Raw genomic sequence first — 13,139 nt, forward strand, 5'->3', positions numbered from 1 at the left:
ACATCTTTTTTCATTTTTATTGTCATTTGACCAGGCTCCGGAGGAAAGAAACTATCACATCTTTTATTGCATGCTGATGGGTATGACCGCAGAGCAGAAAAATCTACTTTCTCTAGGAAATGCATCTGAGTACAGCTACCTGACAGTGGTAATTACAACATCCTTCATACAAGTGATTTAAGATTTATCATTTGAAAAAGCTTGGAACAATTCCTTTTAAAAGAGAAAATTGTCTCATTATGTACTGTACATTTTTACATGCATTTATTTTAAAATATTAAAATCACTTGCGTGTATTTAATCACTAACAGACAATCTGGTAAAATCCTGCTGATACTTTATCTATATATGAAAAACTGGCCCTTTATCACAAAACAATAAAACACCCTTTTTTGCTTCAGGTAATGTTATACATTCCAAAATATCTGGTATCTCCAAACATGATGTATATTAAATTCAAACAGGGAAACTGCACAAGCTGTGAGGGCCGGGATGACATCAAAGAGTATGCCCACATTCGCTCAGCCATGAAGATCCTGACCTTCACAGATAATAACTTCTGGGAAATCACAAAACTGCTTGCTGCTTTGCTGCATCTGGGAAACCTGGATTTTGAAGGTAAAACTTTAGTATCTGCATAACATTCTCTCTCCCCCAATAGGAGATGCAAAAAACCATACTGTACTTAATGTAAAAATGACATTTTATTTCCTGTTCTTTGGGTTTCATTATATATTTTCTCGCCAAATTGGTTTCAAAGTTCATGTTGTTTTTTTTAGCTGCTGTCTATAATAACATGGAGAGCTGTGATGTTCAAGCATCCCTTCATTTTACCACAGCAGCCAAGCTTCTTGAGGTATAGTTTTACATTTTTATCTCCTTGACCAAATTTCTTATTGTGCCTGTTTGATGTGTACATAGTTGTCAACATGGTTATCGCAGTAGTGGGCAGCAATTAGCACTGATGTCTTGGGTTTGAATCCAAGCTTGGGTGAATTTCGTATGGAGTTTGCATATTCTAATTCGGTTTCATGCCACCTGCTAAAAATATTTTAAGTTGTGTCTTTGGTTTGCTCGTGAGTATTTGTGGATTGTCTCATCCAGGGCATAGTCCTACCTTATGTCCTATTTTCAGGATGTCCTATTTACCATGTTTTCACAACACTGAGGAAAAAGCATTACTGGACAATAGTAAATGCTCACGCAGTTAAAATCACTAAGGTGAATTAATGAAGAGCATTGTGATGGTTGCTGATTGAATTAAATGGACAACTTTTCATTCAGATCATTCAGTCACAATTAGCAGAGCATCACTGTCATTGGTTTGTGTTGAATGTAGTTATCTTTGTATGAAGACTTGACTGTGTAGAGAAAGAAAGAGGTGACTCCAGTCACATTTACAAAACAGCCCAAACTGATTATATTCACACTGATTTAAAAAAAGTTTATAGAATCAAGTTATTAGATTTCCATTTAGAAAACAAGGGAATATAGTGATTGGTATAATCATATTGTCAAAGAAAAATACCATGGTTGTTTCTAAGAATAGTACCTCTTTTTCAACAGGTTAATCCAAAAGTGCTGGAAGTCAGCCTGACAAACCGCTCCTTCATGACCAACAGAGAAAGTGTCTCTAAACCCCTCAGCTGTGAACAGGCTGTGGATGGGAGGGATGCTTTTGTCAAGGTATTAGGACATGCTAACTGATTGTAAACCAGATTAAAGTTCACGCATAACAGCATCAGTGCCCAAATTAGACAAAGCTGTGGAAATCTGACTTCTCTAGTTCCATTTTTGAAAAGTTTTGGTTAAAAAAGCCATTCAAAGAACTGAGTTCTTTAACGTTTGAAAAAAGATGTTTTTTTTAAAAAATATTGCTGACAGACAAAAAAATCATCGCTAAAGACAGTGGTCCATCTTTTTAGACTAAAAGTGAAATAAGATATTAAGTAGCAATAACAGTACTGAAATAAAAGCCCTTCTTGGAGTTTGGTGATGTAAATAGCGATAAAATACATTTACTACAAATGTAGTAGAAGTATGGTAAACATGATGATAATTGTAATATACCATGGCAATGGAAGGTAAATGCATCACATACGCATGGTAAAGCAATGGAGAATAATTACTGTTTATTAAAATAATTACTAATTCCATTGTTAATTTTCATAAAGGGGTCTTTCTGGCTTGTTATTGTTGTTCTTTTTAGGCAATCTACAGCAGACTGTTTGTGTGGATTGTGAACAAGATTAACTCTGCCGTTTACACGGCCCCTCCTGCTGACCCCAGTCATGTCCGCCAATCTATTGGCCTCCTGGATATCTTCGGGTTTGAGAACTTCAACAATAACAGGTGCATACTCCTGACTTCGAAAGGATTCGCTTCCGTCATAGACGTGATAGATGAAAGAACATGATGAACTCGATGAAACGTGAACCGGGCAGTTGTCCTCTTATTGCTGGTGTCTTTCTTTCAGCTTTGAGCAGCTATGCATAAACTTTGCCAACGAGCAGCTGCAGCAGTTCTTTGTGAAGCACGTGTTTAAGCTCGAGCAGGATGAGTATGCTCAGGAGAACATTGGCTGGCTGCACATTGACTTTAATGACAACCAGCACACACTGGACGTTCTGGCCAGCAAGTCCCTTAATATCCTTGCACTCATTGAAGAAGAGAGCCACTTCCCAAAGGTAACTCTCCCTGTTACCCCCATGTAGAAATGTTCTTATTGCCATGCATACTGTACCTCTTTAATTTGGTGTTATGATAATGCCAAGGTTTAGCAAGTTACGTATACAATACCTGTATGGATACAGCCTTGTAAATTGCCTTCTTACGTAATCTCTGAAAGATAAGACACATACCCAATGTAGAGGGATGTAATTGCAGTTCACTATATCTTTGATATAGCTGGCGAGATGTCCAAAGTATAGTGAATAAAAAGAGAAATGAAAATATATTTCCCTGCTTGTGAACTGCCATGATTTTCTTCTAATAATTGCTTACACTTATATAGTGTATTTCTGGACACTCCACACAAAGCGCTTTACAGTTAATGGGGACTCCCCTCCACCACCACGGCAGCCATAGTGCACCAGTACGCTCCTCACACATCAGCCATCGCTGGGGAGGAGAACAGAGTGATGCAGCCAATTCATAATGTGTGATTCAGGATGTTAGGAGGCCACGTTTGGTAAAGGCCAATGGGAAATTTGGCCAGGATGCTGGTGTAACACCCCTACACCTTAATGCATTGTGTGTTTTTGCTTTTTCCAGGCTACTGACACCACCATGCTTAACAAGATAAACTCAATACATGGCAAAAGCAACATCTATCTGCCCCCCAAGAGCAAGCATGATATGCAATTTGGGATCCAGCATTTTGCTGGGGCTGTCTACTACAATGCAAAAGGTATTCAATGCAAAAGAGAGAATTAGGGCCTTTATGTCTTAGGTGGAGCCCTGATGTTTGATTAACAGTAAAACTCCAGTAATCAGGAATTCCTATTACTTTTCTAAAGCATTTTATTTTCTATTCATGTCATAATTTAAGATGGTAATTTATTTTAATGCATACACACTAAATGCCATACAGATAACACTGACTTTTTGAAAATGGTTGAGCTGGATTTCTTCTTTGCAATTTTTGATCCACATAGAGGACATAAAACTATCTTTCCTTTAACAGTTATATCTACATCAGGGATTGGGGACAGGGGATGGGAAATCATTACCCCCAGAAAAGTCTTGTGAAAGAATAGATTTGCTTACAAAATATTCAAAATTATTTTTTAATCTCTCTACAGATAAGTAGTATTTTTGTGGACTTTTGGTTTTATATCTCCTTGCTTTGTGATTGATTGCAGTAAAATATGAAAGTCGGACAGTGCCCTTGTCTGCTTTTCTTCATGGCATGTGTTCTGTTTTCACCTTCCTCAGGTTTTCTGGAGAAGAACCGAGATGCGCTAAGTTCTGACTCCATCCACCTGGTGAAGACATCCTCCAACAAACTCTTGAAAACTATCTTTGAAGCTGATCTTATTTCCGATACTGTAAAGACTGTCAATCCCAAGATGATAATCAAGCCTAAGAACTCTGTTAAGGTTAGTTGCTTGTAGATACTACAAAACAATGGTGGATTGCTCAAATCTGTTTTTAGAATTTGGTCCATAATTAATATAACTAATGAGGAGGTACTAATTACTAACATTACTGACTAATGAGGAGATAGGGATTATGTCTTGTTACATCATATCTACCTCTTTCAATAGAATAAAACTCTCAGGAGCAATCCACTTTGCTCAATACAATATTTGTCAATGTGGGTTTTGTGTTGAAAGATTAATTAATTTTCTTTGCTGTCTATATTGCCCTTCTTAACTGTTTTCCAAATGATCACCTAGATTTTGGAGGTCTAGTTCCAAACTCAGTTTCCTGGCGGAGCTCCAGGTCTTTCAGTAAAACACCAGCGTCACATAACATTGCCAGGCACATCCCTGCGCAAACCTCTTCTCTGACATATTGGTGCATCATCCACTACCCCTCACCTTGAATATGATGACTCAGAAGAACCAACAGCAGAAGTGAGGTGAAGAGAAAAGTGAACAGCCTCTGGACACAGACTATTTGTGTTTCCTCGTCAGGCCACAGACGCCAGAAAGCAGGTGCCCACACTCAGCGGCCAGTTTCGCCAGTCGCTTGACTCCCTGATGAAGACTCTCACTGCCTGCCAGCCTTTCTTCATCCGGTGTATCAAGCCCAATGACTACAAGAAACCCATGGTAATTACTAACCTTTAAGCCTGTTAAAAAGGTACGAATGTGGCAATGTAGGATGTATGACTGTCTCTTTTGTTTTTGCAATAATCCCAAGAATATGAAGGCACTTTCTTCTGCCTATCCGTCTTACTTTCTTTCATCACCCTTTTCAGCTTTTTGATCGGGATCTATGTATGCGACAGCTACGATATTCAGGGATGATGGAAACCATTAGAATCCGAAAATCGGGATATCCTATCCGTTACGCATTTGATGAGTTTCTGGAGAGGTACCATGTACTTCTGAAAACGTCTGTCTGTGATCCGAAAAAGGTGAGAAATCCTTTCTGTCTATCTAGAGCATGGGACTTCCTACAGATAACTAGGCTATGGTGATGTGCAACTCTATGCAACTATAATCATTAGTAAATTACCTCCCAGGTGCATTCTGAGCTTGATCTTCCCACCCTCCATCCATTCAATTTCTAACTACTTTATTCAATTCAGTGTTGTGGGGGATCTGGCATCTATTCGGAGCACAGATATAAATATGAACACACTCACACCAGGACCAATTATCCCAGAAGTCTAATAACCTACCCCTATGCAGTGCCAAAGGTAATCACTGTGCCACTGTGCTGCCAATCTTCCCATCATCTGAATTTTAATTCACATCATTCAAGCTTCTTAGCTGAGTACTTACCTTCAATGTTGCTAAGGTTTGTAGAGTAATGTAACATACATGAAACAGGTGCACTGATGCATGTTCTTTGGAATCTTAAAGAGCATGCAGAGTCTCTGACAAGTTTTAATTCTGTCCCTTATATTTATAGATTATTTTTCTCTCTTTCAGAATGATTTCCATATCCTCAGTATTGCTTGCATTGCTGCAGAAAAACAACCTAACACACTTCTCAAAATGTATCAGTACTGTTCTTTTTTGCCAGTTTGTCAGTTCATTATGTACTGCAAAGCAAAATGTATTTTCTTTTGCTCTCCCCTTAACATCAACTCACTTTTAAAGGCTTTGTCTTTCCCCTGACTAGGAAACCCCTGAGACATGCTGTAGCTCCATCTGCGAATCTGTCATCAGCGCAGAAGGGGACTGGAAAATTGGAAAAACTAAGATCTTTCTCAAGGTAATGTAGAGGTGACACATGTCCGCCTTCCAATTCCATTTCCCAAGGACCACGTCAAATACATAAAACCATGGACATAAAACACAGAGCTGTAGGCACTTAACTTGAGGCTATGTGCAACTAAAAAAAATCATACATATATTTAAGTCTCAAAAATGAGCAAATACAAAAATGTGTTTTCAAAAGAAAGGTTTAAGAACTTTTCTATGTCTTGTTTCTGGGTTTAAAACACACTGCACTGGATTATGCCTGAACCATTTGAGTCTGGACTAATGTAATACTTCAAAATAGTTATATGGCTTTTTTTTGTTGTCTGTTTGTCTGGCCCTCTAGGATTACCATGACACAATGCTGGAGCTGGAACGAGACAGGGCCCTTCATGAAAAAGCTACACTCATTCAGAGAGTCCTTCGAGGCTACAAGTATAGGTATGGAAGATGATCAGACTCTGGAGACAGTTTTTTTTTTTATGAAGTGTTTACGATTTCTACAGTTTTGTGTCTTGTAATTTCATACAGCACCCTTTTACATCTTTCTGCTTAAAGATATAATTGAATTTTTCCATTATTCAATGATCTCTGTATTGGACTATCATGCCATTTATATTTATGCTCTGAGGCCCAACAATGGGCTAAATTCAGAACAAGAGCAGTGACGTTGTTATTCACTGCCCCACAGGAAACGCTTTGTAAAACAGAAGAAGGCAGCCGTGGTTATTCAGAAAACCTGGCGAGGACACAAGTGCAGGAAGCAGTACAGAGTGGTAAGAAACAGAGTGCAACAACGCAAGAGAGCTGGTATCATGACATCAGGAATCAGGTTTTGTGACAAGACTGTCACAATAGATTCCACATGTTACAGACAGATGCAGTGTTTTTTTTCCCCCCAGTTGTACATTTATTTTTTGGGTGGGCTGAAAGGAGAAATTGTAAATAAAAGTAAAATTCAGATGCTCCTAGAATTAATCATTTGTATTTCATTAACACACTATTTCATGAACAAAATAAGAGCAGGTTGGCTGGTGTGTACAGTGACCCTGGATGTGCCTCTTTGTTCCCCAGGTCCAGCTGGGTTTTGCTCGCCTGCAGGCTCAGTGCCGGAGTAGGCAGCTCTCCCACCGCTACCAGCAGATGCGGGAGGCTGCGGTCCTGCTGCAAGCGCATTGCCGCGGTTACCTGCTGCGGAAGGATTGCCGTCGGAAGAGAGAGGCGGTGGTAGTGCTTCAGGCTCATGCTCGAGGGATGCTGGCCAGGAGGTCCGTCACTAGGATGAAGGAAGAGGTGAGTCCCAATAATTCAATAAGTAGCTTTTCACCAAAACACGTGTCACATGATGCGACGTTTCTGCCGAGGTCCTGCATATTCCTTCCCCTATCCCTGTTTCCCCCTTTTGTCTGGCGGGAGTGAGTATTCTCCAGAAGTGTGTTGTAGGCCTCCTCAGACTGGACATGGGCCTTTCTGTCCACAGGCACACCTCTCTGCCCAGGAGCGGCTCACCCAGGAAATGGAGAGGCGGCGCCAGCGTGAAGAGGTGCTCAGCAGGAAGTGCGAGGCCAGCTCCAAGTCGGAATCCATCAGCGAACAGGAGATGGTGGACAATATTTTTGGTTTCCTGCCTACAATGGTTGGAGGGCAGGAAGGACAAGCGCCTGCTGGCTTTGCGGTCAGAATCAATCCCGTTTTTTAAAAACAAAAACAGTTAAAAAAAAATACTGAGTTCTCAGTAACTTGTTTAAGCTTATGACCCACTAGCCAAAACCAAAGTAAACGATACAGATTACTAAGCCTGTCTTCTCGTAGTTATCGACACGAAATCTGACATTTCATTGAAAATTCATTATTTGGGTTTTTCACCCCTCAGGACCTCGAGGGGAGGAAGGCAGACCTGGAAGAGGTGGACTTGGATGAGGTACCGATGGCGGAGACTCCGCAGGAAGAGTACGATGACATCGATGAGTACTCCTTCTCCAAATTTGCATCCATGTATTTCCAAGGAGCTGCAACACACACCTACATCCGCAAAAGACTCCGCCAACCCCTCCTCTTCCATGAAGATGAAGGAGATTCCCTGGTACTGGTTGAGTTTGTGTTTGCACCGTATGTCATTCACCTTTCACAGAGGGTTTGATTTGTGGGATGTGGGATATATATGTACCTATTGCAGTCATAACATACTGTTTGACGTTCTCTTTCATACTGTAGTTCCATTGTTTGAAACATCTCTTTTTGTGTGTCACTAAACTGTTTGTGAATGGTACAGTAATTTCTCAGTCTTTTTAAACAAACTTTTAGGTCATCTTTTTTCGGAGATGCCAGCGTTTTGTTTGTGGTAGTAAATGCCACTGACTTCTGTTCATGTGGTGTCTCCGGTAATAAGTGATCTGCTCCCTGACCTGCCCTTGGTGTCTCCAGGCTTCTCTCACTGTGTGGTGGATCATCCTTCGCTTCATGGGCGATATTCCTGAACCCAGACAGCGGGCTCCTGAGAACAAGGGTCTTGGCAGTCTGGGAGAAAGGTCTATTCAGGAGAAACTGGGGCCACGGCAAGGGCGACGTCTCAGCCATCTGGTTGGGCTAGATCAGGTATCTTCCCTGGACTACTGTACTGTAGGTGCACAGTGTTGTATCTTGTTCCTAACAGTTAATAACTGTTAATAAAGAACAGCTACCCAGTCTTAGTTGCCTCAGATCCATCATTTTTTTACCCCATACTCTCATCTTGTTAAAAATTATTCCACTTGATGCATTTTTAAGTCCATTATGGCGGCTTTCGACAAGAAAATCTACTTTCAAGTTTGTGGACAATTGTTTTTTTTTCTTCACCACACCACATTGAGGGACAAACTGCTTAATGGAAAGGTACGCCCAGTACCTGAATTTTACAATTAACATCAATATAAAAATCCAATTTGCTTTCTAGAAACTTCTGCGAAGAAACAAAAAAGCTGCAAAGTCCTCAGGCGGGACTCGGAACAAAAGGCAGTCTGTAGTGCAGGAGGAGGTGAGAAAAACGTTTTTACTCACAGATTTGATGAAGATATTCCAAAGAAAGCATTCATTATTCTTCAGAGCTGCTATTTTTTTATTTGGCTATATTATATTTTATTAGCACTTAGTTGCTGGATCTACCCTTATGACCTCATTGTTTTTCATTTTCATTTTTCACTACACTACATTCATGTTTCAGTGAAAAGGAAGAGCTGAGCATTTATGCGACAGTGACATTTCCTGCTTACTTTCAGCCAGTGCTGCAGCCTCTGAAGGAAGAGGATGATGTGCTGGTGGGAGAAGGACCTACTTTGGATCGACCAATGACTGCCCTGGAAAAGTTGCATTTCATTGTAGGCAATGGCATTGTCAGACGAAACATCAGGTACTGAACAGGAACAGTAAAAGTAATATAGGTGTACATATGTACATTTAAATGCTTATAGGAAAAAGTATAGGTTTTTATAACATATATAATGTTATAAAATATAATATCGCATCCCCGGGTTAAAAAAACGCTTATCCAATTCATGGTCACAGTAGCAAGGAGCCTTTCACAGGAAACTCTTGGCCCAAGGAAGGATACACGCTGGATGGGACATCAGTCTATTGCAAGGCACACAAAAACAGACGCACACACTCGTATAAGGGCCAGTTTTCCCAGAAGCCAGCATGTCTTTGGACTGTGGTATGAATCCAGAGGACCAGGTCAAAACCCATGCAAACAACGGGCAGTACATACAAACACATATCACACCCCAGCTCCAGAACTGATCCCAGCTCTGCAAGGCAGCAGTGCTAACCAATGTGCCACCCTAAAATAAAATTATATTATTAGAATTAACGCACATGCTGATGCAAGTCGCTGCTTATACCTCCTTAACATTACTATAGTTAACCAAAAAGGTATTATTGTTTGGAAATATTGATGTGCTTTATTGTAATAAAAACACAGGTACACTGCTGTTGTAGAAAAATTAAGATGTGTTCTGAAAGTATGGTAAATGCTGGTAGTTTGTTTCAGGGCGTTCTGCAAATAATAGACACACTTAGGGGTCTAAGAAGAGGAAACGGAATTTATAAGGATGTGAGGAATCAATAATGAGCAGTATTGTCCAGACATATTCCCTGGTTGCTGTTTTTTGGAATGAGATGGGAGCAATTGCTGGCAGAAATGGCTGACGTTTTTTTGGAATAAGATATACTGTGTAATTCGTATGCTTGGAGCTATTGGATTTTTGTCTCCCAGGGATGAGATCTACTGTCAGATCTGCAAGCAGCTAGTGGAGAATGGGAATCAAAGCAGCTACTTCCGTGGCTGGATTCTGCTCTCCTTATGTCTTGGAATCTTCCCTCCTTCTGAACGTCTCAGTAAGGTGAGCTAAGGAGAGTGCTGGAATGACTTTCCCAGAATCCCGATACACCATGTTCCTATTAATCGACTGGAGGAAAGGCTTCCCTTTTTCGGTGTTGACTCCTGGTGCATCGTTCTCTCCTGTCTGTCCACAGTACCTCTTGAATTTCATTCGGTCTGGGCCTGCAGGCTACGCACCCTACTGCGTTGAGAGACTACGTCGTACTCTGACCAATGGAGTGCGTGGTGAGCCACCTAGCTGGATGGAGCTGCAGGTAAGGGAAATGTGTTTCTGTGTGGGGACATATTTATTTGAATTCTGGATTCTACACAGCATTTTTCAAAATATTTCTTTATTAGAGGCATCAATATCATTTCAGCGTTTTTGGTCACAACAGTTTTTGCATTATCATTTATTTCTTTAGCTGTGTAAGACCTTTTGCATCTAAAAGTACATTAACAATCACAAATAAATAAACATACAAATATCTCTTCACTATCTTGGATTTCTTGGAGACTTGGATTGGTTTTAATCTGGTTTGTTGGTATCACAGGAGCAGTTCTGTTTTTTATTAATTTTGGTTTTATCAGATTTTAGTTACTTATTTATCCTTTTTTAAGTTGTAGGTTTAAATAAGTTTTAGTTACTTATTTATCATAGCTTTAACAAGAAAACATACATGTTTTTTTATTTTGTTTATTTTAAGTTTATTGACAGGATAAAACCCCTCGAGATGCATCATCTCATTTTCAAAGGGTTGCTTTTAGAATACATACTGTATGTGTGTGCACAAAACTGATCGACAAAATGCAACACAAATATCACAAAACAGCAAAAGTAAAAAAAATACAAATTATACATCTGTCATGCGATGACAGCTGATAAGTATGATTATTTAAATTACAACAGCATTCTGTTTTTTAAATATAGAATTAGTGTGTTTTAAAATCTCCAAAATTGAACTCATTGTGTTCAGAGCTTTTTAGCTGAATTCCTTCCAACCTCATAATAGACCCGGGTAACCTTAAAATATCTCTGCTCAGACTGCGTTAAAGAATAACCTGTATTTGGTGTTGACAGAAGTTCTTTTAACTTATAATAAATACATTATTTTGAAAGGCAACCAAGACCAAAAAGCCAATAGTGGTGTCTGTGACCTTGATGGATGGCCGAATGATGAGTGTACCCCTGGATTCAGCATCTACTGCTCAAGAGGTCTGCAAGTTCATTGCCCAGAAAATAAAGCTGAGTGACATCTTTGGATTCTCAGTCTACATTGCCATCTATGAGAAGGTAACATTCTTTTTTGATATTTTTGATCCCTTGGGTCACCAGCACTTATATGTCTACTCATAACAGCATAGCAGAAATGATACTGTTGGGAATGTAAAACAGGAAGTTGTAAAACAGGAAGGCTGCTGATTATTGATTCTTACTCAGTCAACAGAAAGCGTGTATTTTGAATTTTTGATGGTTCAGTTCATCCTGAAACTTTCTAAATGACAACCAGTTAGTTGGTTCAGCTGGTAATACCTTCTTCGTAGGATTACTTTTACGTTTTAAACCAAAGATTCTTTCCATTAGCTAGCATTTTTATTGTTGTAGCATTTTGGTCTGTTCAAAGTAGAATTTTCTTAAGTGCAAGGAGTTGATTTGCACTTGGAGGTCTTTGATGCGGTGTTAAAGGTGCTCTCGGAAAGACTTGAGGACAGTGTACAGTATGTGCGTTTGGCTTATGCAGGTGTGGTCACTGGGCGGCGGTAAGGACCATGTACTGGATGCCATATCTCAGTGCGAGCAGGAGGTGAAGAGGCAGGGCGGTCAGGAGCAGCATGCCCCGTGGCGCCTATATTTCCGGAAGGAGATTTTCACCCCCTGGCACGACTGCAGCATAGATTCCACTAGCACCGATCTCATCTACAGGCAGCTGATCCGTGGCATCAGATCTGGGGAGTACCAGTGTGACAAGGCAAGGCCATTATTCCCCTTATCTCTTTTCATTTTGCTTTAGAGGTATGCAGACTCTTTTGACAGATAAACTAAGGGCTGAGTAGAAGGTTATCAAATTAACGGTTCTGGAATTTGCTGAGCACCTAATTGAAATTGTGTGGCCTGCCGAGCAGAGGGACGAATAGTTGATATCTGATTCTAGCAATCTCATATATGTTGTACAGTATGTCACGTAGAAGAAATAGGAATCTGGTGATTGGTGATTTCATTTGGAGAGTTTTTTGCTTTCACCCAGGAAGATGACATGGTCCAGCTTGCTGCAAAGCATTTTTATGTGCAGTTTGGGTCAGACAGTGGTGGGGACAATGCTAAGAAAGTGGTTCAGGACTGCATCAACAACTCTCTACTGGAGGCCAAGTCAGAAGCCAAGTGGATACAGCTGGTCGGTGATGCATATACCAAGGTAAGGAATTAGCCTCCTCTGGTGTCCAACCCAACTTTTGTTTGCAATTTAAAATTTTGTAACCTGCTTTCATTTCCGTTATTTTGCTTTCAGAGCCCTTACATCAAGACAAAGATTAATCCAGACACTGTCAAAGCAGAAGTCATCGATTTTGGTCGCCACAAATGGCCTTTATTTTTCTCCAGGTTCTTTGAAGTTGTGAAGTTTTCAGGTAACTTTGAAGCCAAAACTTTAAGGAAATCTGTGTCTTTCTGCATCCAGTAAACGTAGCATGTAAAAAAATCGAAATACAGTTAATCTTTCCAAATTTGCAATTTGGTGTAACTTTACAATGTTTAATCCAAGAGGTACAAAGAGTATAACATTGAATAATAGAGTTTTTAATTATGAATTATGAACCACATTCAGTTAGTTGTACAGTATGTAGGCTTTTAAACAGAGCTTTCCCAGAATTTGAAAACTATATTTTTTCATTTTGTTTCAGCCTCACAA

The 13,139-nt window shown here is 39.9% G+C and overlaps 1 protein-coding gene across 1 annotated transcript in view; it reads left to right on the forward strand.

Moving 5' to 3' along the window:
* LOC102698440 (unconventional myosin-VIIa) overlaps positions 1–13,139 on the forward strand; it is a 34,264-nt gene that overhangs the window by 8,095 nt on the left and 13,030 nt on the right. The window contains exons 8-32 of the mRNA XM_069197240.1: positions 35–148; positions 465–618; positions 780–856; positions 1,567–1,686; positions 2,210–2,352; positions 2,477–2,687; positions 3,274–3,409; positions 3,937–4,100; positions 4,641–4,778; positions 4,928–5,086; positions 5,800–5,892; positions 6,226–6,320; positions 6,571–6,655; positions 6,954–7,172; positions 7,360–7,554; positions 7,753–7,962; positions 8,304–8,474; positions 8,812–8,892; positions 9,134–9,264; positions 10,129–10,255; positions 10,389–10,508; positions 11,354–11,527; positions 11,976–12,203; positions 12,480–12,647; positions 12,741–12,858. Coding sequence (XP_069053341.1) covers positions 35–148; positions 465–618; positions 780–856; positions 1,567–1,686; positions 2,210–2,352; positions 2,477–2,687; positions 3,274–3,409; positions 3,937–4,100; positions 4,641–4,778; positions 4,928–5,086; positions 5,800–5,892; positions 6,226–6,320; positions 6,571–6,655; positions 6,954–7,172; positions 7,360–7,554; positions 7,753–7,962; positions 8,304–8,474; positions 8,812–8,892; positions 9,134–9,264; positions 10,129–10,255; positions 10,389–10,508; positions 11,354–11,527; positions 11,976–12,203; positions 12,480–12,647; positions 12,741–12,858 — 3,631 coding nt within the window. The remainder of the gene's footprint in view (positions 1–34; positions 149–464; positions 619–779; positions 857–1,566; positions 1,687–2,209; positions 2,353–2,476; positions 2,688–3,273; positions 3,410–3,936; positions 4,101–4,640; positions 4,779–4,927; positions 5,087–5,799; positions 5,893–6,225; positions 6,321–6,570; positions 6,656–6,953; positions 7,173–7,359; positions 7,555–7,752; positions 7,963–8,303; positions 8,475–8,811; positions 8,893–9,133; positions 9,265–10,128; positions 10,256–10,388; positions 10,509–11,353; positions 11,528–11,975; positions 12,204–12,479; positions 12,648–12,740; positions 12,859–13,139) is intronic.

The sequence above is a fragment of the Lepisosteus oculatus genome, chromosome 13, assembly GCF_040954835.1.
Source record: "Lepisosteus oculatus isolate fLepOcu1 chromosome 13, fLepOcu1.hap2, whole genome shotgun sequence".
Taxonomy (NCBI): domain Eukaryota; kingdom Metazoa; phylum Chordata; class Actinopteri; order Semionotiformes; family Lepisosteidae; genus Lepisosteus; species Lepisosteus oculatus.